Source organism: Amblyraja radiata, chromosome 13 (assembly GCF_010909765.2).
Source record: "Amblyraja radiata isolate CabotCenter1 chromosome 13, sAmbRad1.1.pri, whole genome shotgun sequence".
In the NCBI taxonomy this organism is placed as follows: domain Eukaryota; kingdom Metazoa; phylum Chordata; class Chondrichthyes; order Rajiformes; family Rajidae; genus Amblyraja; species Amblyraja radiata.
In genome coordinates, this window is record NC_045968.1 from 28,263,789 (window position 1) to 28,288,090 (window position 24,302).

Here is a 24,302-nt window from a genome sequence, read left to right on the forward strand (position 1 = left end):
TAGTTGAGGCCAGTTCATTGGCTATATTTAAGAGGGAGTTAGATGTGGCCCTTGTGGCTAAAGGGATCAGGGGGTATGGAGAGAAGGCAGGGATGGGATACTGAGTTGGATGATCAGCCATGATCATATCGAATGGCGGTGCAGGCTCGAAGGGCCGAATGGCCTACTCCTGCACCTATTTTCTATGTTTGCTGGTGCTCGCAGGTAATTGAACCCTGAGGTTGGGTTCCTTGAACATTAGTTCAAAACATCCGACTCTGGTCTACATCCGCCAAATTGTAATGCATCTGTTTCGTGAGTTATTGGAACACAAATGAAAACACAAATATGTTTTGTAAGAATTTAATTGGAAAGTATATTAGAAAGAACACATATTAATTTAAAATTTAATTCTGGTAAAGGAGGGATGTTATGACGATGTGTCATGATGATAATATGCAAATATCATGACCTTTGCATCTGCTGACCTGGAGGTCAGATCGTATGTGCACTGTGTAAGCCTAGGCAGGAGGACATGGCTGAGTGAGATATTGAACACGGAGACCAAGGAATGTAACCTCTAAATATTGTGTCAGTATCATTATTATTCTACATCTGAGGCCAAGATGTGACATGTACTACTTGTCCTTGTTAAAGCTGCATCTCATTCGCTTGTATCTGGATCTGTGTATCTAACTGGAAGAGTTAAATGCAGGCGCGCATCCTTCACGCACTCTTAACTCAGCAGCACCTTTAGCGAGAGAAAGAACTGGCGGTCCAGGGAATTGTCACTAATAAAAAAAAGGGGGAGGTGTTTGGTTTAAAAAAAACTTGGCTTATTTTACCATTGGCGGCCTTTCGTAACATCCTGTGGGGAGGGAATGAGGGCGAGGAGGCGGGGTTGCAGCGCTCCATAATGCACAGTCTGCACAGAAAGAGACAGTTACTCTGTCTGTCTCCATCTGTGCCAGGCGGGGAGGCAACATCCACGGACCATCTCGCTCTCTCTCCGCTCTTCATTTACTCAGCGTCTCGAACACCATCTGCGCCGCAGCAAACCGCAGAGGAAAAACTGGAATTAAGAGAGAGAGAAAAAGTTCCCAGGGATCGTGTTTATTTATTTTGGAAGAATAATTTGTCCGGTGCATTCTTTGTGTGTTGGAGCCGTGGATTTCCACTGACAATGAACCCGTTTTCATCTGCAAATCCTTGAGCTGGATTGAAAGTCGGAGTTCTCCCACCGAAGCTCGCAAGTTAAAGGCCATTTTTTTAGAAGAAGAAATAAGAACATTTTTGGATTTTCCCTCCAGCAACGGATTGGGAAACTATTATTTAGATTGTATCTTTGTTTGTGCGCTTATTCCAACCTTTGACTGTCAAGATCTTGATTTATCTCGCTTTCGGATTTTCCTCTCTTTCTCTCTCTGTGTTTGGGGTTGTGCGGCTCGTTCGCCCGTGTGAAGATGGTGTGGATTTGGTTCATTCTGCCTTTCCTGGGGGTCCTTGCCTTGACCGTTCATGGGGACCAGAGATCCAGGATTTGCTCGGACATGAGATATCTCTACAGCTCCAAGGGGTTCACAATGACCGGGGTGCCTTCAACCGAGATCTCCGGTAAGTGACATCGCAGGGCGACACCTAAGATCCCAGGGTTGGAGCGGAGAGACCAATAACTCTTATGCAAGCGACTTTTCTTGTTTTGGTTTGTAAAAGGGAGGGTGGTGTTTTAAAAAGAAAACTACAGCGTACTGATACGAATTGCATTGTATGTGTGGCAGAACAAGGTTGGAATCAAAGATCTTAGACTCTAAGATCTTTGGTTGGAATGAAATAGTTCTCTACAGCCTGGTTTGTTTGGGGATTTGATCAGAGGACTGGGAAAGTTAAACGATGTTTTTCCCCCCATTGTCTGTGGCTATTAATTTGAATGGTGGGGCTTTGGAGTTGTGCAGAGTATGGGAAGCCTGTACTAGCGCACCCTCGCTGGATTCTTTGTCGGGATAGATGCGATTAAGAAATGGGTCCGTGTTGCCCAACGTGGAGAGAGGGGACCTGGAGTTGGGGGGTGTGGGGGGCGAGATAAGCAAGCAGTGAGGCGCTTTCTTAAATTCTACTTTTAATTGTCTCACTGAACAGTGTCCGGATTGAAGGGAGTGTTGTGTGGGGTGTGGAGGGGGATGAATCCACGTTCACTCTAAAGAAAGCCTCTGAATACCAGGCTGAGATCCTTTTGTTCAAGTGGGGTGGGTGCCATGCGGCTGCGCTTCTGTTTTTAAAAAAAAATGTCTGATTTAAAAAATGTTACCTGAGAGTTGTTAAGCAGGTCCTATTGTGCCTTCTGACAATGGATGGATCTAGCGGGCAGCTGTGATCGGAGCTGGTGCCAGCCCGCCGGGTATCCTGACCATGACCGGGTGGTCCCCACACTCTCCACGCTGGCCCCCTTGGCCAGTCCTGTGATTTTCTTTGATGCGAGCTGCTGAAGTCAATGCCCTTCTCCCACCCCCCCACACCCCACACCCCACACCCCACACCCCACACCCATGTAATCAGAGCCACGGGTGAGAGGACAATAGCGATTACCGCAGAAAGATGACCGCCTTCGCCGAATGCTCTGCAGGGCATTTCACCGTAGAAGAGTTTTCTGGCGACTGCCTATTGTTGCGTCCAGGTTCAGAAGAGATGTTCTCATTTCTGGCTCATTGTTACATTTTGAAATGAATTGGAGATGGGGGTGGGGTTGGGGAATATAGGAAGGATATTTGATGCCTTTTGCACTTGGGGTTAAATGCAATTGGCACCGTAATTAAATGCAAATCTGCTCTTGGTGTCGTTTTCATTTACGCTCCACTTTCCCTGCAAGGCACACCGTCATGGCTATTGGAGCCGTGGATTCTGCATGGGATATTGGAAGGGCACCTAAATGAGGGAAGACTGGACATGTTCTTTGGCTACAAGAGCATTGCCACCTCTGATCAGCGCAGCCTTGTGTGTATAGTCTATCTGATTGGGCGGGAGGGAGAGGGGAATCCAATGGAAGTTGTTTATCCGGGGGCAAATCGCTGTGTTCGACCCTGGCGGTATCTTGACATCTTTTAATAAGCATTGCTGGAGGTCGGTGAACAGGAACCAACCCCTCGACTTCAGTGCAAAGCCTGGCTTCATTTTCATGCCAGAACTGGTGGGCCACCTTCAATCAGCGGGACTGTCCTTGCCTCTGAGCCCTTGAGTCATGAGAGCAAATGCACCCTGATGTTTAGGTGGAGCTGCTTTGTTCTCTCTCCCTCTCTGCTCTTCGGGCTTTAAGAAATATGTTCTCCTTGCAACGTGTCGTCAAATGGGTGGGCAGTGTGCTCACCTCTGGGCAAGACACCATCCGCCTAAATGCACGACCTGAGCTTATACATGGGTGTTGTACTGAGGTAGTGTCTTTGATCTGAAACGTTAAAACTAACCTCTTTACTGGTACTTACTTTTACTGGTATCTTTACTTCAATCATTATGAAAGATTATATAGTATTGTGGCAATGAAGATTTCTCCCCAATATTCTTATGAACACCTCTGTTTGGATTGTGGGCAATACCTCTTTATTCTGTGTGGTACTTCACTGCCTAAACTCAGAACTTTTTGCACGTGTCTGTTCTTCAAAGGTATTTGATTGGCAGCAAAATTCTTTAAGATGCACTGTGGTTGTGAAAATTCTTTGTACTCTCGTTTCAAAAATGCCCCCAGAGATGTCAGCGTATAACAATATCATTCTACTGTTTTTTTGCAGTCATTTCATAGCCTCGGGCATCAGACAATGTATGTAGACTCCTCGAACAGTCTCCTCGAACCTTTTTGTCTAAGGTACTATATAAATGCAGATGTTGTGCAGCTGATGTGGTCAGTTTGGCATTTTATTCCTGGTCGTAAAATCTGCGGATGGGACTCCGATATCCCCCCCACCCCCCACCCCCTTACTGCTCAGTGCAGTCCCTGACCTTCAATGTGAAAACACTTCAATGTGCCAATCTCTCCTTGCACTGTCTTCCTCTGCATTGATCCATCTCTTCCTGAACTTTCTCCCTTCCTTACGCTCTCCGTGCCCTGTAACATCTCATCTGGCCAGGAATTTCCCATCTCCACCTCACATTCCATGCCCTCTGCACAGTGCTATCCCGCTGCTTCACCCCCAATGCCCTTCTTCTCCATCCTCCCCCCCCCCCCCCCAGCCTATCTCCACACACACTGACTGTATTCTACTCCCACACCGTTCTGTCCCACCTCACCAGCCAATCCCCCTTCCCAACCTACTCGTCTCCACATGCCCCATTTCCCCCCACTAAGTCATCCCATCACCACTGCCAAATCTACCCTGAACTATCCCATCTGATGCCACCATGCAATACCCTACACAAATGCCTTCAACACCATTTCTCCGTGCATCACCCAATCTCTCTCCCTCTCACTGTCCAACTTCCCTCCACTCCCACACTGCACAATTTGGGGGAAATTGTTGACCAATCTCAGTGCTTCCAATTAGTCCTTTAATGAATATAGAAGTGAGGCAAGAAAAGTCCTAACAATTGAAATTTTGGAAACTAATCACATGTTTCTTCCAAGCAAAATGATGGTCCCACGTGACGTGTTCATTTGTGTCACAGGATTTTGTTTTATGTTAAACAGGCACTTTTACAATTTCAATCAGCTCCTTTGAGTGTGTTTAAAATAAAATGTTTGCCTTCTGGCAGTGCTGCTGAGGATATTAAAGATGCAGTTTGCACTAAACTGTAGAAAAACCTGCACATCATTCGCACTGCAGCTGAGCATACTTTTAACCTGATGCTCCAGGTTCAGCATCTCAGAATACCATCCATCGTCAGTGAGGAAATTTGTTGCAGCCCTAGTGATGGAAATATGTGTTCAACTTCCCATAGGATTATCATACATTATTTGCAGATACCTTTTATTGTTACCACGAGGTAGAAGGGGATGAATATCAATTTAATGGTTGCAAACAGCTTCAACAACAGTTAGGTGCACGTGCTTTAACTCATCTATACTGTTCCATCTGGAAGTCCCTCCTTAAACCTCTCTGCCAAGTCATCCCCTTTCTCACTTGCAGCCCAAGTTCTCTTGAACCAAACCTCTTGCCACTCCTTCACATTCTTTCTTCATCATACAATTTCCTCTCTATATTAAAATACGTGTCCTCTTTGTGTTGTCCTTCTGGCACTGTCACTGTTCCTTGTCAGCCCCCCCCCCCCCCCCCAAAAATCATGTGGTCCTTGTTCATGTGGTCATATGCTGGATTTCAGATTTCAGATCATTTCAGATTTGTGGGAAAAGTAAGAACAAAACATTTTTTTGTTTCAGTTCAAACAGGAATAGGATGTCCACCTTTTTTCAAGAAGCTGAAATAATTTGCATTTATGCAGCAATCTGGGCAGAGTAAAGGGTCTACAGCCTTGGAATACCTTAGAACTCAAATCACTTTGTTCTGCGGTGATAAACCTTAACCAGTTTGCACATTGCAACATCTCACAAACAGCAACAGAAGATAAGTGGCAGGTTAATCTGATCTCTATATTGCTGCTTGAAGGAGAAATATTGGCATAGAGTCGAGGAGAATTTCCATGCTCCTTCAGTCAAATCAGTAATACGCTGTTAAATTGATCCTTTTTTTCATTCCTTTTGCCAAATTGCTGATTCTGTATGGTGAATGATAATGTGCCTTGCACAAAAGAAAATAGTTCTGTGGATCAGAGCCAGCACTGGATAGGCCATTGCCTCAGCAGAGGTCTCCTGACACCCCTTCTGTACTAAATCAGAGTGTGGCACTGAGGAAGAGGCAGCCCAAATAGTCCTTTGCTTGAGTTCTGATCTTTATTGAACTAGCTAGCCTCATGTACAGAGATTTTACAATGCCTCCAGTGTAGGCTATTCCACTGTTATCCTAGCCCAGGCCTCAAAACTCTGCAGCTCACAACCCACCACAGACCAAGTACAACAGCTATAAACTACATTTGGCATGCTGTGGGCTTGCCCCTCCCATACTGTGGTCTCCACTGGTTCTGCCTCTCTCCAAGAACTCTGCGTGCACTTGTATATCCCCTCATTTTTTATCCTGCCTGAGATGTGCCTTGAAGTGCCTAGTCCCAAATCTTGAATGTTCTCTCCCTGAACCCCACAACCTCCTTTGACAAACCCGCACCCTCGCCCCTGAATGGCAGACTGATGGAGCGCGTTGTGCTACTGCCTCACAGCCACAGTAATTCGGGTCAATCTTGACCTCTGCCACTGTTTTTGTGGAGTTTTACTGCATGGATTTCCTGCTGCATCTCAAAGATGTGGGTAAATTGACCACTGTTAATTGCCCCTACATGTTGTAGAATCTGTAGGTAATTCATAGGAATGTGGGGCGAATAGGTTACAGGGAAAATTAAGTAGGGGGATGGGAATGAGAGCTAGCAATGGCTTAATGGGCCAATTTACTTTCTTCTAAATTGTATGGAAATCTGGACTGTGTTTTTGAACACCTGCTCCAGTTTCTCCTCGTTGGCTCAATGCCAGATTTTGTCTAATTCTGCTCCAACAACGTGCCTTTGGATGTTTTAGTACAATTATGCTTCCATATGAATGGAAGGCTGAGATCTCTCTTCATCTCTGTGTCAATGTATTATTTTGCTGGAAAGTGAGGGATGGATTGTGCTGAGCTGTAATAACTCCCCTGCTCATTGAGACAGCCAGCGTGAAGGTGTTCCTCATATGAGATAGTCTGATGCTGCACATTATGATTTCACCAGTAACTGGTGACTTTGGTTATCGAAAATAATCATAGGTGTAGCACAGAAACAGACTCTTTGGCCACCAAGTCAGTGCTCATTTGCACCTTTCTGACCAATACTCATTTTATTCGCCCCAAGATTTCCTCAATTCCCTCTGGGTTCACTCACCTACACAAGGGGGGGCAATTCACAGAGCCCAATTAACCTACCAACTTGCTCATCTTTGGGGTATGAGGGAAACGGGAACACCCAGAGGAAGTCACACTGTCACAGGGAGAACATGTAGATTCCAAGCACTGAAGCTCAGGATTGAGCCCAGATTGCTGGATCTATGAAGCAGCAGCTCTACAGGCTATGGGGAGAAGGCTGGAACGGGGATGATCAGCCATGATCACATTGAATGGTGGTGCTGGCTCGAAGGGCCGAATGGCCTACTCCTGCACCTATTGTCCATTGTCTAAACTACTGTAACGTCTAATGTGTTGTGGGCAGAGCAGAAATAAAGTCACAGGCTTTGCAAGATCCAAATAACAAGGTCCTGAGCGATCAGCAAAAGTGGTGAATGGATTGCACTGATTTTTAGAAATGCTGTTTGGTAATAGCAGTCATTGGGATAAACTGCCTGTCATTTATTTTAGATTCAGCAGGCAGTGCAGGATGTCCCACTTAATGACTCACCCAAAAAGGAGCACCATGGATAGTGTAGCACTCTTTCAGTGCCACATTGCAACACCTCTGATAGTGCAGCACTCCCTCAATATTGTATTTGAGCTCTTCCAACAGTGCCACACTCAACGCTGTTGATAAATGCTTCCACAGTGCAACCCTCCTTTGGAGCTGTACGTGAGTACCTCCGACAGAGTGGCCCTCCCTCATCATTGTACATAAGCACCTCCCACTATTCAGCACATCCTCAATAGTAGACCTCTGACTATGCAGCACACCCTCAATACTGTACATGAGTACCTCCAAAAATGTAGCACTCCCTCAACATTATACATAAGTGTATGAGGTACAGATAACACTGAGTCGTTTAACTTCATAATAAGTATTTTAATAACATTTAATAGAAACTGCATTACATAAGCTGTTGTAGACTCTGAGTCCTAGATCAAACTAAAAACTGCTAGTCACACACCACCAGATGGTATAGTGGAAACCCGAACTGGATTACGGATCCAGGATCGGGTGAACAACAGCAAAGCCAGACATGCATCAAATCAGCAATAGTGAATGATCTACAATAAGCACCTCCCACTATGCAGCACCCCGTAGTACCTCAAACTATGCAACGTACCATCAGTACTATTCACGCGTACCTCTAACTGTGCAACGTCCCATCAGTACACTGCGTTAGTACCTGTGACTATGCAGCACACCTTTAGTACTGTACATGAGTACCTGTGACGATGCAACTCGCCCCCTGTTCTATACGTGAGTACTGTGGACGGTGTAGCACTCCCTTAAGGCTGCATAGGAGCACCTACAACAGTGCAGGAACCCCTCAGTGCTGCACCCGAGTATCGTCCTGGACTTCATGCTCAAACGTCTGGTGTATGAGCTAACTGACTGAGAACGACATGAGCTCAGAGTAAAACCACAGCTCATTGTCTGCAGTCAGCAGTATGTCTGAATGCCAGCGCAGGACTTGTGTGGGAGTTTTAGTTTATACACAGTGAAGCTTTCAAAGGTTCGCCACCCTTGTTGCCAAAGAAAATATTTTTTAAAGTGGACTACTCAAATATTTGGCCTGCAGAGTAATATGTTCTCTTGACAAAAGCTTGCAGGCTTGGCCTGTGTCCAAGATGGTGTGAGGTGCCTGGGCAGCTACCATTGCACAGTGAAGCTGGACTTGAATCGTGAACAATAAATACATTCACAACTCCTCGGTCACAAAATACCGCTGGCTCATTGCTCTTGTGATGCTCTGTTTAAAATACAGCAACAATTCATAGGCTAGCTTTTGATTGTGTTACATCATGGAAAGCAAAAATATTTCCGATCTCAAATAAAACAAGTCTGACTCTCGGCACTTTCCTTATGGAGTTTGCGCCTTCTCTTTGTGACTGAGTGGGTCTCCTCCGCATGTTCCAGTTTCCTCCCACATCACAAAGACACACAGGGTGCAAGATTAATTGTGTGCTGTAACTTTCCCCCAGTGTGTCAAGTGAGTGGGTGAAGAAGGGTGCAGGGAGAGAATAAAAAATGGGATCAATGTAGGATCAGTGCAAATGGGTACATGAAGGAAATACTGGAATCTGGAGCAACAGTCTGGTGGGAGAGCTCAGAGGATCAAGCAGCCTCTGTGGGTGGAAGTACATTGTTGGTGTTTCGCCTTGAAGCTCTGCATAAGGTATGAGAGTGAAGAGAATGCCAGTAATGATAAGAGGGGGAATGGTGAGTGGTGGACTGAAGGATAATGGATACATGGAGCCAGGAGGGATGGTGTGTGGAGGCAGAGGCAGGTGGACGATGGTATAAATGTGTAGGAAGGAACTGCAGATGCTGGTTTACACCAAAGATATAGACACAAAATGTTGGCGTAACTCAGCGGGCCAGGCAGCATTTCTGGAGAAAAGGAATAGGTGACGTTTTGGGTCGAGCCCCTTCATCAAACTATAAATGGATGGTTGGCTTGGGCCTGTTGAGCTAATGGGCTTGTTTTCATGCTCTACAACACTATGACCATCCATGGTTCACTAAAGCTTGAAAATAGACAGTAAAATGAATTCTGCTGTGGCGTTGTGCTCTCTGTGGGTGAAGGTTTTGCAAGCTAAGGAAAGCCACCTGGGAAAAGGCCCAGAATAGTGACATTTTGGCTTTCCCTTCTTCTGTAATGTCAGCAATCAGAACACCTAGAGTTCTGCTTCTCCAGGCAGTTAAGTCTGCCGTTGGAATTTGTTGAATCAAACAAAATTCTAACAACCATGTTAGAAGATGATCCACTTCAGTGGTAATCTTGGTTCTTGGGTCCTCCAAAATATTCCAACTGGAATTTAAACTGGAGGTGGTGAAAGGAGGAATTAAGCCAGAAAGGGTATAAAGAACACACACTATAGAATTTAACATAAAACATCCCCACACAGCAGAATCAAAGTTTCCCACTGTGTGGGAAGGCACCAAAGTCAGTCTCTTCCTCCACTGTTCCTCGTGGTCAGGGCCTCCTAATCATTCTAATGTCTGTTCTCTACTCACAAATGGAAACGGGTTAAAATTTGAACAACATGTTAATATTTGGTTTGAAATACCTGGTTTTGAATGTACAACATTGTTGAACCCTGCAATCCCTGCTTTCTTCTTTATTTTTTTTAGCTGTGTCAAGAAGGTGACTGAGTTTGGGGGAATTTGCATGTGCTGTTATGTTTCTGAAGCTACAGTGGGATAAGCCCTTAGCAGATGAGTACATGTTTGCAACCTGTTGTGTGGTCCCTAACTCTCGTGAGTGGCCAGTGGTGGCCATAATGATGATTCCAGTAGTGGAGAGAAGCCAGAAGTATCATTACAGAGGCAGACTTGGGATGAATCATCTCAGCTGCCAGGTGACTCATTGCACTGTGGATATTAAAAGATGTTTGAACAGCCTGCAATGAGTTGTGGTCAGATGTCCCAATGTCAACCGAGTGCGTCTTTAAATAAGTAGAAGTTCAACAAATCAAAGATTTTTATTTATATTTATTCATTTTTCAGGACCTACGTATTGGCTCCATGACCAGCATTGGTTGCCTTTCCGAATTCTCCCCGAACTGAATGGCTTCCTAAGTAAGCTCTTTCAGAAGGCATTTAACATGGAAACATAGAAAATAGGTGCAGGAGTAGGCCATTCAGCCCTTCGAGCCAGCACTTCAATATGATCATAGCTGATCATCCAAAATCAGTTCCCCGTTCCTGCTTTCTCCCCATATCCCTTGATTCCGTTAAGCCTTGGAGCCATATCTATCTTTGATTTAAGAAATGTGTTGATCACATTGATGGTTTGGAGTTACATGCAGGGTTGGCTGGATGATAACATTAAGGTGGGCTTACTAAACATCCAACAATTCTGTGTTCATTCTTATTGATAGATGGTTTGTTTTACATTTATGATCTAGGATAACCATTCACTCCTCCATTCTGCTCTGTCATAAGATATTGAATTTAAAAAAAAATTCAGAATCGCTTTCATTTAGATTAGAGATACAGTGTGGAAACAGGTCCTTCAGTGCAACTATTACTGTACACCAGTTCTATTCTACACACTAGGGACAATTTACAGAAGCTAATTAACCTGCAAACCTGTACGTCTTTGGAGTGTGTGAAGAAACCGGAGCACCCGGAGAGAACCCATGTGGTCACGGAGAAAGTACAAACTCTGTACAGAAAGCACCCATAGTCAGGATCGATCCCGGGTCTCTGGTGCTGTAAGGTAGCAATTCTACCGCTGTGCTGACTTAACCTCGCTTTCCTTCACTAAACCCCATACTCTTGATTCTCTTAAAACCTATTGATCTCTTTCTTGAATAGAATCAACAACTGAGCCTCCACAGCCATCTCAGGTAAGAGGTTTCCAAACATTCGCCACTCTCCAGATACAGACATTTCTGCTTATCCCTGAGTGGCCGACCCTTTATTTTGAAACTGTGACACACCAGCCATTGGAAACCATGCCTGCTTCTACTTACAAAATTCTTAAGGGGTTGGACAGGCTAGATGCAGGAAGATTGTTCCCGATGTTGGGGAAGTCCAGAACAAGGGGTCACAGTTTAAGGATAAGGGGGAAATCTTTTAGGACCGAGATGAGGAAAACATTTTTCACACAGAGAGTGGTGAATCTCTGGAATTCTCTCCCGCAGGAGGTAGTTGAGGCCAGTTCATTGGCTATATTTAAGAGGGAGTTAGATGTGGCCCTTGTGGCTAAAGGGATCAGGGGGTATGGAGAGAAGGCAGGTACAGGATACTGAGTTGGATGATCAGTATTGAATGGTGGTGCAGGCTCGAAGGGCCGAATGGCCTACTCCTGCACCTATTTTCTATGTTTCTACCCTGTGAAAATTGCATATGTCAATGAGATCAACTGAATTAAAATTGGGTATTTGAACTCACGGGTCTGGGTTGTTAGTCCAAGCTGTTGGATTCTTAGTCTGCAACATCTGCACCATCATCATGCCCCGCCACTGGACCCAGACTTCTTTGAAATTTACTGAAATTATCAGTAGTCATCTTTGAATGCCGATCTATGTTAACGTGGGTGGACATGGGTATTAAGTGAAATAATGGTGTCGCTAGTTGCACCACTGAAGTAGTCATCTGGCAGACTGCCCTGTGCATTATAAAGAGATGCCTGATCCAGTTTTATGTTAACCAGAAATATCTCCAGCATGACTTACTGTCAAATCTTGATCTTGTAAGCACCCAAAATCGGTGTGAACTATTTTCGCCTCTATGATCCATCCATCTTGCTCAGCCTCATCCATTGCCACTCTCCCATCTAACCCATGGCAGGATCTTCATTGTCATATTTGAACCTCGTCGCTCCTTATTTGGAACCTCTTGTCGCTCCTTATTTCCCGATCGTATTCCAACAGCGGCCTCCAAATCTTAATTATTATTACTCTACAGGTTGTTGGTGAGGCCACACCTGGAATATTGTGCACAGATTGGTGCCATTACCTAGAAAGGATATCGTAGAATTGGAGGCAGTTTCAAGGAGATCCTGGATTAATTTCTGAGATGATCCTAGCAAGAGACATTGGTGGATCTATATTCTTTGCAGTTTAGAAGAAAGAGAGGTGGCCTTATTCAAACATACAAGTTTCCTGAAGGGAGCTTGATAGGGTAGATGTTGAAATGTTTTCAGTTGTGAATCAAGGTAAATCTTTAACAACAAGACATACACAAGATAAGAGGACAGTCATTTAAAACAGAGGTGTTTAGTTTAGTTTAGAGGTACAGCATGGAAAAAGGCCCTTCAGCCCATGGTGTCCACTCCAAATATTGATCACATGTTCACACTCGTTCTATGTTATTCCACTTTTGCATCCTTTTCCAACACAATGTATAAAAGGCCAATTAACCTACAAACCCACGTATCTGTAGGATGTGGGAGGAAGCCAGAGCACCCATGCAGTCATAGAGAGAACATGCAAATTCCACACAGACAACCCCCAAGGTCAGGATCGAACCGGGGTCACTTGTGCTGTGAGTCGCTTGTGCTCTTGAGCTGCTCTACCAGCTGCACCACTGCCACCCTAGAAATGTATTCTCCCTGAAGGTGGTGAATGTCTGGAATTCTCTAACCCAGAAGGTTGTGGCAGCAGGATCATTAGTAATATTTTATGTGGAGTTGGATAACTTTGTTAAAAGATAGGAGGATTGAGAGCAATGAGGGTGTGATACAGAAGAGCTGTTGAGGTTTGCATGGATCAGCCTTGATCAAGTTGAACAGTGAGGCAGGCTTGAGTGGACATGGCCGATTCTTGCACCTATATTCTCGTCGTATGTAATGGACCTTTCCTGTTTAATTGGTCAGTGGCATGTTTCGAACGGCAGCAACAACAGGCCTCAGAATCTGAAAGAGCCGCTGCAGTTTTTAAGGGCAAAATGATTGTGCACTGCCAATACTTGGGGCTGCTGAGACATGTGGTGCAGCCTAGAAACAGGGCCTCGGGTTAGGTGAGTGGTAGAATCTTGGGGGAAGTTTATGGGCATATGGGAGAATACAAAATTTGACATGAATCTAGGATGGGCGTAAGTGGGTGGCACTCGGTGTCAACGGGCCTGTTCCCATGCTGTGTTTCTTGATGATTCTGTCACTCTATTCTGCACACTTGTGGCAATTTCCAGCAGTCAATTAACCTAACAACCTGCAGGTCTATGGGACGTGGGAGGAAGCAGGAGCATTTGGGTGAAACCCTTGCGGCCGCAGGAAGAACGTGCAAACTCCACACTGACAGCACCAGAGCTCAGGATTGAACACTGGCCTATGGTGTCATGAGCTAGCAGTTCTGCCAGCTGCATCCTTAAAGTGGAAGTTTGTCACATGCTCGCCCCACCCTTCGACCCGAGTCCTGGTGTGGGGACCTGGTATGTTTTTCCCCAGGGTGCCTCACCCAGTGGTAAACTGCAGCATCTCAGTCCAGGAAACCCCCCCTTTCTCAACCCACTCCAGCACTCCAAACCATCCTGATGTTACATGGGCCAGCGCCTAGAGTTATCACATATCTTTGCCTCTCCCTGATGCTCAAATAGTGTCGATATATTGTATCTCAGATGGTAACAGCCTGGGCTAGAGCCACAGTGCCACAATACAAATGAACTGTCAACTTCAAATATTAAAGCAAATTCTATCATGGCTGCCCCAGTGCATTCAGTAATTAGGGATGGGGGAGGGTGTGGGCGGGAGGTTTAGTGGAGATTTAGTCCAAAATTACTCTTCTACTAACATACTCCCACTGCCCTCTTCATATATTTAGGCAATAAACTTTGTCATATTAGAATTAATTTGCAGTATGACGGTCTGATTTTAATTATGGGAAGGCCCCTTTCCCCATTAAATTGCTTCTGAGACAGATATTGGCCTTTTAATTGGTGTCTAAGGAAGAGAAGGAGGAGAAGAAAGAAAATCTGGCCTATTAATGTGTCTGGCCTTGTCTGAACTGCTGGCCGGGTTGTCTGGACCTGCTCAGACCTGTTGTCATCAATCATCCCCACCCACTCTGCCTCTTCCTCACAATCTCCACCTACCTACCGAGGAGAAATCCCATTCTCTCTTTGTTGTGCGGTGCCTGAAGAATGTCCCCCTGAACAATGGTCGGTTCAGCGTTATTAACCTTCGCAAGAATAATGAGCAAATGACCCTTTACCTACATTTCTCCCTGTTGAAAAATAGACTTGCTTAAGTATGCCTTTGTTTCAAAAAGGCCAAGCTTTTGACAGTGCACAAGAGCATGCAACACAGTGGTAGGACAAAGGACCCTATACTGGTTATTGCAAAGTTAAGAGCTGGTAAACTCTCTAATTGACGGAAGCCTCCTTTGTGAACTTGTGTTACACAGAGCCAGACCTTTTAGACCCAGTGTTGCCGTTTCCATAGAAACGATCTAAGCCCCTGACCAACACACATTGTAAATTCAAATACATTCCTCTGAGTCCTTTTGGGGTCCAGTGCCTGAGCTTAGTGTCTGCAGGAAAATTGTGGTGAGAATTTTAAGGTGGTTAGGAAGGAAATTGTCTGAATTTTTACTGAGTGCCATTTGTCGTGGAGCATTACCAGATGCCCTACCCCATTGGTGCTGCCGACGGAGTTAATATTGTACAATAACAGGCGGCAACTTACCAGAGGCTGCTTGTCGCAGACTAATTGTCATTCACAGGGACTTGGCATTCCTGAGGGATAGGGATGAGAATATTTTATTTCAAAAGTAAGGGAGGATTTCCTTTGCCCCAGCCAATCTCCCGCCCCAGCCCTGCTGCAGATGTCAATGTTAATGAGCAATGTTCACCTCCATTCACCCAGGATATTTCTTCCACCTCTTTATAAAGTACTCGGCTACTCTGTCGCAATGTATACAGAGAAATAAATCTTTGCCTAGTTTTTGGAATGTCAGAAATAGAAGCAGTGGATGGTAATTCTTCCCCTCTTACCCGCTCAGCAGTTCAGAAGATCATGATAATCTCACCTCAGCCCCATTTTCTTGTGCCAAACCCCTTCCCTTTACATTTAAATATCTATTGATTTGCTCCCTGAGGAAGTGCAGCAACTAATCCTCTGGAGCCCTCTTAGGTAGGAACTAAAGGTTCACTTTGACGATGGCACAGTTGTAGAGCTGTTACCTCTCAGTGCCAGAGACCCGGGTTCGATCCTGACTGCGGGTGCTGTCTGTGAGGAGTTTGTACGTTCTTGCTGTGACCGCATGGTTTTTCTCTGGTTTCCTCCCACATTCCAAAGATGTGCAGATTTGTAGGTTAATTGAATTCTGTAATTCCCCATAGTGTGTAGGACATAGAATTAGGGTATGGATGATTGGTGTGGACTCGATAGGCCGAAGGCCCTATTTCCACGCTGTATCTCTAAACTAAACTAAACACTACGCCTGGATGAAGCCCGTCTGAAGAATGGTTTCGGCCCGAAACGTTGCCTATTTCCTTCGCTCCATAGATGCTGCTGCACCCGCTGAGTTTCTCCAGCACTTTTGTCTACCTTCGATTTTCCAGCATCTGCAGTTGCTTCTTAAACCCTGGATGAAGCAATTTCTATCTATGTTCTGAAAGGACGACCCAATGTTTTGAACAGTGACTCCCTGGTTCCAGCATCACAGATGGGGGAAACATCACATCGGCAAGCCCCATAGGTATTTTATATGTTTCAATGAGGTAACATCCTATTCTTCCGAACTAAAGTGGCCATTGACCCAGTCTTTTTAGTCTCTCTTTATATGATTTGCTCACTATCCCGGTAATCATTCAGCTAAGTTGAACTTTACACAAACTTCAGTTCACGTTGTCGGAAGCAAGAACTACCATCTGAGCCACTTCTGACTCCTGATACCGGGCAAATTGTTCAGTTCAAATTGAGATTGATAATACCTTTGTTAACCAATGTGCTTGTCTAGAAATTTATCTCTTTGCTATAAAGGTGCATCAATATTCCTTTTCAGAAATGTATTCCATTATCTTTGGTACTGACTTTTAGAGGCACGCTGCATCATTCATCAATGGTAAATTTCTAGCTAAGGAATTACACCACTGATCACCAGAATCTCATCTGGCAGCAGAACAGGCTCACGATTCTGAATGGTCTATATGTTTATCCTAATAACCTGGGGGAAAAGAGTACTGGACTGCTGCTAATGTAGCAGAGAAAGCTAGTAGCAAACATGATGTGTTTGTTACATGATGGTTTTTACTGGAGAATATATATGTATGTATATATAGTGAAATTATTTTCATTGAGACATAAGAGCCATAGAGTTATAGCATGGAAATAGGCCCTTTGACCCATTAAGTGCACACCATCAACCACTCAATTTTTTTACAATAATTCAATGTGAACCTATTTTATTCTCCTCTCATTACCAGCAACTTCTTTCCAAATTGTACCCTTCTCCTACACTCTAGGAACAATTTACAATGGCCAATTAACTCACCAACCCACATATCTTAGTGACGTTAGAGGAAACTGGAGCAACCAGGGGGTTCCATGCATTCGCAGGGAGGATGTGCACGCTCCACTCAGAGAGCACCAGAGGTCAGGATTGAATCTGGATTTGTGAGGTGGCAGCCCCTCTAACTGTGCCACCTCTTTCTTTGAATAAGAGTCAAAGACAAAAAGTCACCAATTTAATTGTTTTGAAAGAGGGCAAGAGTAAAATATGTTTTGGTTGCATGAGACTTTGTTGCAAGGCATGTTTTGGCATGGACAGAGCTTGAGAAACAGGTCATTGCAAATGGTAGATAGCCACTTAATTGAATGGAATGTACCTAATCTGAGGATACAACAGGGCTGAATTTGTTCTGTTGAAACACCAAATCAACACTGATACAGAATGTTGTCTGGTGCTGTAAATTGCTAACAGGAATTTGTGACAATCATTATTGATAACCACTCCTTTAATGTTGTACTTCACAAGTGATAATCAGGTAGACATTATTTGAGCAAAGGTTTCTACGATTCCTAAAAGCTGAAGAAATAGATACAAGGGCTTTGCAACATCTCTCTCGCTCTCTCTCTCTCTCTCTCTCTCTCTCTCTCTTTCTCTCCATATATATATATAGTATATATATGTATATCGAGAGAGAGAAAGAGAGAGAGAGAGATTCAGAAGGAGTTTAGTGCAAGATCTAGACCACTGAATACCAAAGTTCCTATAGCAAGCAAGATAGACCAATCCTTCTAAATGCAATGGGCTGACATGTAGTGTGGAACATGGGCCTTCTTTCATCCATTTCAGTAACCCGACCTGACTCGCAGTGTAATCAGCGTTGCGGGGGAACAGTTTGTGTTAATAAATTATAATTCTGAAAATGAGGAGAAGATTTTTCCCAAATAACTTTTATTTTTACGAGGATGTTTCCATAACCGGCTTCCGTCTCCGCACTAGTATCCTATGGAATCTTTGGTGCGGAGACGGAAGCCGGTTACGAAAATGGGGCCGAAAATTACCCATGAATCTGCCCATGACCGTACTACGCCTTTTCCGTCGAGTGATCTATCTTGCTTGCTATAGGATCTTTGCTGAATACAAAGCTGCTACTGTTAGACAAACAGAAACAGGATGCGCAATAGGTCAAAGTTGAAGGATGGCAGATATTGAAGGTTATCGGCCTGGGAAAGGTCAGATATTTGAGATGGGGAGCCCTGTGGCCATGGAGTAACAAACAGGAGAATGTAACTTTTTGTACAGTCATATAGTCATAGGTATAGCACAGAATCGGGCTCTTTGGCCCTCAGTCCACTCCAATTATCGGGCACCTATTTAAGCGAATCGTACTCTAATCCTGCTCTTTTCCTCTCACGCTCATTCTCATCAACTTCCCCAAGATTCAGCCACTTATTACACACTTGGGGCAGTTCAATTTGAGAAATTAACCTACCAATACACATATCTTTATGATGTAGGGGAAAAGCAGTGGACCTACAGCACAGTGGAGGAGCTGCTTCCACGTGTTTTCTCCGGGTGATCCGTTTTCCGCCACAATCCAACGACCTGTGGATTTGTTGGTTAATAGGCGTCTCTAAAATGCCCCTTGTGTGTAGGAATTGGGATAATATAGACCTAGTATGAATGGGTGATCAATGGTTGGCGTGGACTCGGTGGACCAAACTATAAGGTCACAGGCGGAACATGCAAACTCGGCACAAACAGCATCAGGCAGAGATCAGGATTGAGCTGAAGTTGCTCGTGCTTTGAGCAGCAGCTTTACCAGTTGCAACGTTGCCACCCATTTCACAAGCTACAGGAAGCAGAGGGTCGGCAAAGATTTGGATGAGCTCGCGGTCTGGATGGTAACTGAAGGGCTGTGTGATGTGAATTGGTTGTGAAGTGCTGGAAGGGGCAAAGGCAGGGAAAGGCGTTAAGCAGCATAGCAACAGAAATAGAAACATCAATTTTAAAGTAAAACATTTTGATTTAGTACCTAATTTACAAAATTAAATAGACCATTAAAATGGTTAGTATTAAAGCATAAATTTTTTTTTTTTATTAAGCTTTTCATTAATGCTAGACTATTTTCTCATATGTTCTACATCTTAAGTTTCTGTTTCACACTACAATTGCTTTTGAATCTAATTAACCATCCTGCTTTTGGACAGTTTTATAAATTTTCAGTAATCTCAAATCTATTTCCTCTTGTTAAATGGATGCATTTATTTACAAATGGGCAAGAAAGAAGATAAGTTTGCAGACGAGGCATCTCTGGAATTGATGCTCCAAGTTTTGTAACATAGATTCTCAAAGCATCCTCACAGTTTCAACTTCCCCAGTCCACCTCTGCGCACTGGGTCCCCATTTCACACTGCTACCCCTGATACCTGTCATTGTATCTGGACCTGTACAGGCCCTTTGTGCAATACACCCATCGCATCTGACATCTATTGGCAAACTCTCAGAGCAATTTGTGCTGGAATATTTGTGCATGCAGTTGGCATATTCCAAAGCAGGTCATCACCTGTTAATAGATCATTGTTCCGCCAGCAGCTGTTAATATAAAGGAACCCTCTGCAAATGTATTAGACCCTTTATTGCACTGAACTGAATGAAGATGAGGGCTTCACTAATCCTGGCAGTCATTGTAATATTATTCCCAAAAATAATATATACTCTATATACAATCAATACATAATTTTCTGCTTTCATTAGACAATCAATGTCTCACATTTTCTCACATCACATCAACACCACTCCCGCTCCATGCTTGAAGAACAGAGGATTCAACTGAAGTGCTGCCATTACGTCACAAGTATGATAGTTGATGTATTCATAACAGGGTCCAAAGAAGGGATAATGACAGATAATATTTTATTCATGTAAGTAGAGGAGTAAATTCTGACCAGGTCATGAGGGTTAAGCTCTCGTTGCCTTCTTTAAAAAAAATGTCTTGGGCATTTTTATCCATCTGGGAGGGCATGTGCAGCCCCACTTGATGATGCAGCCCAACCCCAGTATTGGACTGGAATGTGACTCTACATAAAGTGCTCATGTCGTTGGAATGGGATATGAGTCTGAGGCAAGAACAATCTGACCAACTGGTCTAATTGCGTCTGCCTGAGTATTTCCGCTCTTAATTACATTTGGTTGTTTAACAGTCGTTTTCATGTCCACGGCTGTTGGCAGGGATTGGCTGTCAATGTTTCTGATGTCAAAAGGTACAATATTTCAGAAACAGAAATGCGTAGCTAGGGAATGGTCGTTTTCAACCCACCTCATCCACGCCAACCATGATTTACACTAGTCACCATTTGCTTGCTTTAGGCCTATATTTTTCTACTTTCCTGTCCAAGTACCTGTCTAAATGTCTTTTAAACTGTAATTGCATCTGCCTCCTTTGACAACAGGTCCAAGATATTCATCATGTCCCATGAAAAACATATATTTCATCAGACCTCACTTTAAATCTGTGCCCTCTAGTTCCAGACGCCATTGCCCAAGGAAAAAGGTTCAGACTATCCATCCTATCTATATCCCTCAGAATTTTATAAGCCTCTAAGATCACCCCTCAGTTCCTACATTCCACTGAGAATGAACCCAACCTATCCAATTTATAACAACATCCCACTAATTCAGGCAACATCCTGGCGAATCTCTTCTATTGCTAAAACACCCTTGCAGTGTGGCGATATGAATAGAATTATAATCACAATACTTTAAAGCAGTCTAACTGATATTTTGTAAAGATGCAATGTGATTTCCCAACTCCTATAGTGTATGAAGGCAAGCATACCAATCTCACGACTCTTCCCACCTGTGTTGCCACTTTCAGGAAACTATGGACTTGCATCCCAATCTCTCTTTGCATCAATGCTCTGAAGGACCATCGTTAACTGCATATATTCAATTAAAATGTGACGCCTTGCACTTGTATAGATTAAATTACATTTGCCCTCACTCCGCACAAGTTTGCCACTGATCTATGTCCCATTGTATCCTTAGACTATGCTCTTTGTTATCCACGAAGGCACCAATTGTCATCTGCAAATTTACTAATTTTATCTCCTCTAAGTAACGGTCTAAAGAGTGTAGTGGAGAATGTCGGCCAGTTTCACTGATTTACTCGTATGTTTGTGAAGGCCAGGGAGGGGTTGTAGAATCATTGAGGAATAATTAGATGGAGAGACACAACCAATGGCCCTCTAGCTGGGCTGCACAGGATAGTTTGTAGCTCATGGTACCTCTATAAATGAACTTTCCAGATGTATGCACACTTACCAGGAAAGGGAGGACTCACCACCATCAAGGCACAATCTTGGATGGAAAATATATCTACCTTCTTTATAGTCACTGGGTTTAAAAAATAGGTGTGATTAATTTCTCAGAGGGAAGCGAATTTCTGACATTCTCTGCCCCAGAGGGAGGTAGAGGCTAGCTTGTTAGATTATATTTAAGGTGGTGGTAGATAAATATTTGAAAGATTGCGGAATTGAGAGTTATGGAGACCTTATGCAGAAAAGGTGTTGAAGTCAACATGGATCAGCCAAGATCGCATTGAATGTTAGGGAAGGCTTGAAGGACCTGACGTCTTACTCCTGCTCCTATTTCCCTTTGTCCACGGGATCATCCTTCCAAACAACACTGGCTACCTTCATGTGTAGGACGGAACTGCAATGCTGGAGTAACTCAGCGGGTCAGACAGCATCTTTGGAGAAGAGGAATAGGTAGCATTTCGGGTCTAGGCCCTTCAGACTGAGAGTCGGGGGAAATAGAAACTAAAGACATGGATGGTGATATAATAGGTATAGAACAAATGAATAGAAGATATGCAAAAAAGTAACGATGAGAAAGAAAACAGGCCATTTTTAGCTGAGGCCTAGGTGAAATGGCTTTTTTCCCTTATCGTTACTTTTTTGCATATCTTTCATTCATTTGTTACTCCAGCTTTTTGTTTCTATCTTCTAGCTACCTTCATCCCAGGATCTGTACAGATTTAAGAAAGTGGTTCACCACTGTCTCCCCACAGTTAATAACAGGATATTTATAGGCAACGACGCATGCTGTATGTACAGGCGAATATTCTCTTGCGTAAATTTGGTGCGTGTGCAGATGTGGTGAAGATGTCGCTATTTAGAGCATACTGCACACCACTCTACACTGCGCACCTGTGGTCGAACTATGGAAAGACAAGTTTGCAGAGACGAAAGGTGGCATATAACGATGCCATGAGAACACTGCTAAGGAAACCTAGATGGTGTAGTGCCAATAATATGTTTGTGGCTGCAGGAGTCAGTACTTTAGAAGCTATCCTAAGAAATCACATGTATAAATTCATTTGCAGGATAAATTACTAAAAATGTAATTATTGTGTCCTTGTCAAACATAAGCTACGAATCCCAGTTGTGGAGACACTGGTATCGTTGTCTCGTTGTAGGATATTGATCATTCTTTTAATCTGGATTTTTAACTCGTGTATTGTGTTTTTATGCTTTTGCTTTTATGTGATATACTAAGATTTTATATGTACTTTATGATATACTAAGATTTTATATGTACTTTATGATATTTTTTAATATGCAATGCATTTTTTAAATGTAATGTTGCCCCTTGTCTGGACCTCGAGTCTGTAATAAAGTGTATTATTATTATTATAATAAAGGCAGGCAATAAATGCTGGTGTGGGCAACGTCCATATCCCATGAATGAACGAAAGACTGAAACATACATTTGTAAGCTTGTAACTTTGTTAGGGGGAATGTGGGTGATAAAGCAATTCGCTGATTTACGATCATGGGGTGGTGAGTTTGCTGAATACCACCATACAGCTTTTCTCATCACTGCAATACTTGGTTCAAGCAGCTACCGGTACGGACACCAGTTTTCAAGACAAAGAACAGGAGGGGATTCGGCACAAGCCATTAGCTCTCTGCCAAGAGGGAGGCTTGTTCACAGTTTATATTCAATCCTGGTCATGGCTGTCCCTTTTGAAGCAGGCGACATAATCCATTCCCCAGGGTTCAACATCTCTGTGGTACAGGTCCTGTGTGTGTAAGGAGAGTTGCAGTCAATGTTGGTGTACTAATGAGAGCTGTGTATTCCGAAATAACCCGCAGAGATTGAAGCAGCTCACCTGCAGTGTTTTTTTGTAAGTTCCGTGGCCCTTTTCAGTCAGGTTGTTTAGCTGATGGTATCCCCAGAGTCTGATGGAAGGTGAATATAACCCAATGGGAGATTAGTTTTGAGGGGTTGGGGGGGAGGGGGGACGAGAAGAAAAACAACATTCTCTGTTTTGAAGCTACAGTATTTTCCCGGTTATCTGGAGCATTCTGTTGAATATTAAACACCATGGGGCTCTGGGTACCACGCAGCTGTATACTTTAAACATCTTTGTTCTTTCAGCTGACAGCACAGGGCATGGACGCCTTGGAGTGTATTGGATGTTATCGGCATCACTCACCTGGATGAAGGTTTCTCTGACTGATTCCACCACCCTCCCCTTTTCCTCACTCAGTTATTGCCACCTTTGGAGAAGGTTTATAAAGACAGAGGTCAATTTGACTGTGATTAACAACAGTTATAAAGAATGGCTGAGGAGACTGGCTTTACGTCCAGCCTAGATGGAGCAAATGCTTTTGCAGATCATAGAGTATGTTGGCAGATTGATCATGATGCTGAACTGCTCAAAGCCCAAAAGGTTACTAGACGCCTTTTAACAGGATAAAGAAGTTGATCTAAATACATTTTGCATGAGGCGAAGGCTAAAATCACTCACGATTATATGTGCAATGTGTATTGTGCAAAATCAGCCCAACTCGCATATACTGGTGTTTATGCTCTACAAGGCAATTTCTCCTTACTTCAGTTAACACTCTCAAAATGTCTTTCTATCTCTTTGTTCCCAAGATATTTACCTAGTTTCTTCATATAAGGATCCATGGAATTCACCACTACTCTTTAAGATAAGGAAGTCCACATTCTTAGCATTCTTTGAATTTCCCGCTCCACCTACACGAGTGCTTTTCCTTTATGTTCTTCAGAAATAGGATATGAACGTGCTAAACTGATGCGTATGTTGTGTTCCTGTTCTGATCAATGAAATATGATCCATCTCCAATTCCTGTATTGTGAGATGAAGTGCTAGTTCAGGGAAGACTACGTCCTCATGAAGGCAAGGACTTTGAGCTACGATAAGCACATCAGCATCTGGTCATTGAATCATGTAGAGGCGTGGAATTCCCACATAGGAGAAGGAATGGTCATAGAAACAAAGACAGAACAAAATAGTTTGAAGGGGAATGGGTTCAAAAGATGGGTGAGTGGTTTTGATTGATGGGACTGGATCTTTGAGCCAAATGGTCGTTTTTCTTTCCGCTCAAAAATCTTGCAGTAATGTTGTTTCAGTTGACGGCCGATGAGGAAGATCGGAGGGAA

General features: G+C 43.7%; 1 protein-coding gene across 1 annotated transcript in view; it reads left to right on the forward strand.

Moving 5' to 3' along the window:
- The first annotated feature begins 880 nt into the window (after positions 1 to 880).
- gpc1 (glypican 1) overlaps positions 881 to 24,302 on the forward strand; it is a 140,906-nt gene continuing 117,484 nt past the window's right edge. Inside the window, exon 1 of the mRNA XM_033031525.1 lies at positions 881 to 1,593. Within this exon, the coding sequence (XP_032887416.1) occupies positions 1,443 to 1,593 (151 nt within the window). The 5' untranslated portion in view covers positions 881 to 1,442. The remainder of the gene's footprint in view (positions 1,594 to 24,302) is intronic.